General features: G+C 38.9%; 1 protein-coding gene across 1 annotated transcript; it reads left to right on the forward strand.

The window, feature by feature from the left end:
• Positions 1 to 154: 154 nt before the first annotated feature.
• Positions 155 to 5,620, forward strand: SFT2D2 (SFT2 domain containing 2; the record flags this gene model as incomplete). Its single annotated transcript, XM_009697815.1, has 7 exons — positions 155 to 241; positions 559 to 644; positions 1,784 to 1,865; positions 3,945 to 3,980; positions 4,100 to 4,158; positions 4,924 to 4,953; positions 5,581 to 5,620. Coding segments are annotated over 7 exons (420 nt in total), but the record flags the coding sequence as incomplete, so codon positions are not given.
• Positions 5,621 to 5,873: the final 253 nt, after the last annotated feature.

Consider the following 5,873-nt stretch of genomic DNA (forward strand, 5'->3'; position numbering starts at 1 on the left):
CTTCCTGGGGGCCGTTGAAGAGGGTGCTTAAAAACTGAGGGTCCCTTTGAGCTAGGGCACTGTTTAGCATCTTAGAGGAAATGTACACACTTGGTAAGTGGCAAGATCTGTGAGTAAATAAAAACTTGCACTCTTATTTTCTCCTCGTTTCTAGGTTATCGATGCAACATCATTAGGCTGGGGCACCAGGGTGAAAGGCTTCATTGCTTGTTTTGCAATAGGATGCCTGTGCTCGCTCTTGGTAAGGACTTTTTGCCAGCTCTCCCTGGTACTTGAGTTTCAGGAGCCCCAATAATTGCAGCCTTGCTGTATGCTGTTGCTTTATTTTTTTGAGTCTCTGGGAAGACATCTGACTTAGTTCCGGTTAAATGTAATGTACTAACTCTTAACAAGAATGCCAATAAATGCAATTTACTTTTGAGTGTGTGTGATTCTGCAGTTTGGGTTTAAGTTTTCCTAAGACTTCTTTTGTGTTGTGACATTGCTTGGATATATTTCTTTTGCAATTTAAAAACAATATTAATATTTTCCCCTCTTTCTCTAAATGTTCCTTTTTAGGGTAGTTGTCTGCTATGGGTACCAAAGAAAGGGCTGATCCTCTTTGCAGTGTTTTATACACTGGGGAATATTGCATCTATTGGGAGGTAACAGTCTTTATATATTAGTTCCCTAATAAATACAAGAAACTAAAGCACTTCAGGTAGATGTAAGTTTAGTAAAGATAGATGAAGATGCATAAGTGGTAGAAACTGTTGCATTTGTGTGAGAAGAGTTGCTTACGTAGATCATTCTCTTGTTGCTGAATTTTAAAGAACAGCATTTCCCTAGTGCATTTCCCCTGAAATGGTAAAGAAAATTTTTGTTTTGTTTATTGTTAATAGCAATGCATTCAAGGTAGAAGTTATTCGTCACTAAAGAAGAATCAAACTCATGCTTTGAGCATTGAGGCTTTTTGATTTTGTTGTTTTTTTCCCCCCTCAAGATAAAATAATTCTTTGCCATTTTGCATTTGGTATTGCATTTGCATTCTGTGTGTTTTGGCGAATGTATTTGGGGCAGTCTGTCTGTCAGGGTAGGCCAGTTTGATAAGCCTTCATGGCCGTTGAGCTTCCTGAAGCATAGCCCCGCTGACTTTGTGATAGATACAACCTCCTGTGATTGAGGAAACTTAACACGATGTTAGGAAGCGCAAGGAATGGTACTGGAAATAATATCGTAACGAGGCAGAATACTATAGTATATGAGGCAGAAATATCACCTTAGATGAAACTTTCACCTTGTATAATTCATGCAGTATCAATCACCAGGGCCCTAAATAAGGGCTGCAGATCTGGTACAGGATCAGAGGATAGATCCAGGCCTGAAAACAGCCCTTTATGTAGAGGAATTGAGCTGGATTACCTGGCAATCCATGCAGAGCCTCTGTGGCTGGTGTTTTTGAAAAGTGGCTTAAAAAAGCATCTGTCAAGAATGATCTGATTGAAGCTGACCTTGACCTGTGCTTTTGGCTTGATAGTTCTGGTCTGCTTCTGTTAATTGGAACTGAACAAGTGTGAATAAAATTATAGAATAATTACCTTGCACAAAGGGAAGCAGGAATGGATTTTGTCTCATTGTATATCATGTTTCTTTTGTTATGCAGGACTGATTACCCTAAATTGGTGTACTGTTGCCCCATATGACAGCAGACAATTTAACAAAATACTCTCCCTTAATGAGGAATCTTACCTAGTTTCCATTTTGCCTTTCTACCTCTGTGTTCATCTTCGTTTGTTTTTCACAGCACTCTTTTTCTTATGGGACCAGTGAAACAATTGAAAAGGATGTTTGAGCCTACGCGTTTGATTGCTACTATTGTTATGCTAGTAAGTATCAAAGGATTCGTTTTAACTGGTGCTAACCTGTAAACAATTTCCATTGTAAAGTCCTTTCATACGCATTGATCTAACTAGGTCTCAAGATGTGTTTGTGGGCGGGTTTTTGTTTTGTTTTGGCTTTGTTTTCTTAAAACATCAAACATCCTGCACATCTGCTATAGCAGAAAGATATGTGTAGCACCAGAAAACCACCTTTTTGTAAAGAAAGACTGAGCTGAAACCAGGTTGTTATGCTAAATGAGCATTAAGGATCTGTGGCTGGCATGTGTGAACCATGCACGTGCTTTTTGAGTGTGCTTGAGGTCACAACATCATACTTTCCTGTCCCTTAAAGGATGAAAGATGGTAAACTAGTTTTTAAAAAGTTGTACTACGGAAGTTGTTAGACACTATTTTGCATAATTTTGTCTTTTTATATTCTATCCGATTTGCTTTAAAGATCTGTGTAGTTATTTCTACCTTGATAAAATCATCATTTCCTGACAAAGCAACTGGGGAATCTCTATGTCTTGGTCACCTTGCATTAAAAATATAGAAATCATCCCAGTTGGCTGATAGCTTCAGGTTTTGAAAGTCATATGACACAATGAAATTGCCAATTCAACATTCAACTGAAATCAGCCCTTGAAGTTATTTTTATCTTCAGAAGATGGGAATTGTAGCTAACCTTCTGCTGGGGGGGGTGTGTGAAAATTGCTGCAAAGTTTCAGACTCTTTCTTGTTTAAAGTGCATGTGCTTTTTTGTCTCTTCAACTTGCCCATTTTCTATTGAAGAGTCTAAAATCTGGAAGGTGGTTTAACTTGCATGAAACTGTCCTCCCATTTTCTGTGTGAGTGTCTTCAGAGTGTTTGCTTGGCATCAGCGCTTCCTATTTTCTCTTAAAACATTGAGAGAGGCTGCAGGTGACTGAGGGAGCTTGAGAAATTGACTCTGTATGCTCACAGATCAGCAGCAGGCAAGAAGCGTACTGTGTGGTGTGTTTGTTTTGTACGCATTTAGGATGCCTGGAGTCAGGAGAATGCCTGGAATGTTGTTCACTGGAATAAAGCCAGTTGTTAGAAGTATGATGTAGTATTTAGACCAATATACAAATCACCACCTTAAAACTCATGGAAAAACTACATTTAATGTCAATAATCGTGGTTGAGGTGAAGCATGTGATTTCTTTGGCAATGCATGTGTTACTGTCTTGAATATGCAGTACTAAATCTTTTGTTTGTTTGTTTGTTTTTTCACTCAAGCAGGAAAATGCACATTCTGATCTGTAGTACCACAATGGTACATGTGTATCAAAAGGCTGCTAGATATTGATGAAGGAAGATCAAGTATCAGCATCTGTCATGGCTATATGAGCTGTCGTGTCTTAAATTGAAAATGAAAACTTGAACTAAAAGGAGGCTCCTGTTAAAACAGAAAATAATTCAAAATGGCCTACTACCCCCCAAGATTTTAACTGTAGTAAAGACACAGTGAAACTCTAAAGAAAAAGTGCCAGTTTGAATGGCTGTGCTGGACTTTATATTTAACAGGAGAGCTACTAAACAATAGCTGAAAGTTCTTGAAAGTGTATTGTAGTTTTAATTGGTAAGAATTAAGTAATGACATAACTTCAACCCCATGGTGACCTTGAGAATCAACAAGAAATGTGGCACATACAGAAGCAGAACACTATGGAGTTGTAACTGAAAAGTCTTACTTATGCAAAACGATGAAGTGTGGTGTATACCTATGACACTTAGAAGTGTGTGGGATGAAGTAGGAATCTGCTGATGTTGCAAAAGAACTGTGAGAACCTCTTCCTCTTGTTCTTTTGCAGCCATAAAATTATTTTCTGAAGATATCAGGCTGATATTTCTTCATTGCTTTAATTCACTTCAGAAATGTAATAGGTGAACTTAATTTAAAGTTCCACTTTAAATAAGGGGAACTGTTACCAGGATTGGATAAAACTATAAGTTGATGTAATCTGTTTCTGTCTTTGTGAAGGAACCCATTACACTGTTACAATATCTATTAAAAACTGGAGTTGTTTTTATGTTTAATAGAAATTGTTTGTTTTCTTCTAGTTGTGTCTCATACTAACACTGTGTTCTGCATTCTGGGTGAGTACTTGAGTCCTATATGTATATATAAACTGGAGTGTATTTTAAAAATAAGATGCTTACATTGTTGTTTCACTGTGTGTGCTGTGTTCCCCGCGACCCTTTCTCTCTTCTTCCAGTGGCGTAAGGAAGGACTCGCGCTCCTTTTCTGCATCTTACAGTTTTTTGCCTTGGCATGGTAAGTGATTTCGTCCCCACGCGCTCCCATTTCTATTGCACCTAACATCAGTAGCTGAATTGTGAATAATTTTGACCTTACATGAGTTAGAGAGAAGGAGAATTTTTATCTCACCAGTCCCCTAGATGCAAGACAATGCATCAATGAGGAGCTGACTTGTTCCTGCTTCTTGGTCTCATACCGCTTCAGAGGCTTTGGAGATGGAGCTCAGGGCTCCATTTCTGGGGGAAGTTCCTTTGAACTTGTTTAATTTCTGTAAGTTTGAAGTAAAACTGCTGGTTTTCTTCCACTTTTAAATCAATTTGCTGCTTACTGTATGGTATTCCTCTTTACGCTCTCCTGAATTTGTCTTGTTAAAAGACACAGATATGCCAATCAAATTTAGTGTCAGCATTCTTTAATTTAACATATGCTCTGTGTAATGTCACAGTAGTAGTACAGAAACTGGTATGATCATCTAGCCAGCCCTCAACACTAATCTTACCTGCCTGTAGGCATTGGAGCATGAAGAATCTTGAGTGCAGGAGAACTATGTTTAAAAGGCTTCTACAATATGCCCTCTGATTTTTGCCATGGTGTTTCACAACCTGGCTGGGCTAAGATGACTTGCAAGGATACTCATTGCTGTTGGTTACAAACTCAAAGCTTTATTTCGGTTGCATATCTTGCAGTTACCTGTTTAGAGCATCAGAGGGGTCGTTCTTCTTGTTTGTGTCTCTAATAAAATCTGACATGAAAAGTAACTTTAAAAATCTTTCTTCTTAGGTACAGCATTTCCTTCATACCATTTGCAAGGTAAGCTTCCCTACTCCCTTACTTTTTGTAATCTTGAGGTTTAATGATACAGAAGATTAGTTTATAGAAGCATTGTAATGTATGGCTTAGAAGTTTTTCCATGGTGGTGTTTTAGAGGGAGGAAATACACGTAGTTAAACCTTAAAATGAGACTAAGCATCTTCTCTAGTGGGAGAAAACAAATGTAACAAAATGAGAGGGCTTCCTATAAAAATATCTAAGTGTGCTGACCACGTGCTAAACTTAAGCCTTGCCTTTGGAACACCTAAACGTTGGTCCAAGATGGTACTAGACAAGTGTATTCTTCTGTGTACCTTTTTTCCTGCTCTCCCCCGCGAGCACTATTCTGTTCTCTATCCCACTCCACCAGCCCCACCCTTTGTCAGTGCACCGCCTGATATGGGCTTACGGGTGTCACATCCACTGCAGTTGGGCAGGTGGATGGTGAGCGGACCCGCTTGCCTCTCATGCATTCATGTAGTCATGCAGATTATGTAAGGGCAATTAATACATGGTCAGCTGATCTCTAAAGTCCTCACTGTCAGTGTGACAGCAGCATGGAGTGAGTCTCATCAAGCTGCATAACTGAGGTGACTCTTTTGTTTTTTTTCTTTCTCCTGCCTGTAGGGATGCTGTGAAGAAATGTGTTTCAGTCTGCCTGTCCTAACAGGAATACCGGATGCATCGCAAAGCTCTAGGAAGTATAGTAGAACTATGTTAAGATCACTGTATATGTATTTTCCTACTTCTGTCTTAAACATGTGCCTTTCAGCTTGTTGTTAGAAGCTCCTTGTGTTAAATCCAATGTACACAATTGCCTGGTTTTGTAAGCAATGGTGTTTGTAGGACAGGGTGCTCGTGATCAAATGAAGTTCAGTCTGGCAGAAGAACTGGGCAGAGATTCAGAATTTGTTATGATA

This window comes from Cariama cristata, unplaced genomic scaffold (assembly GCF_000690535.1).
Source record: "Cariama cristata isolate BGI_N322 unplaced genomic scaffold, ASM69053v1 scaffold13293, whole genome shotgun sequence".
Taxonomy (NCBI): Eukaryota; Metazoa; Chordata; class Aves; order Cariamiformes; family Cariamidae; genus Cariama; species Cariama cristata.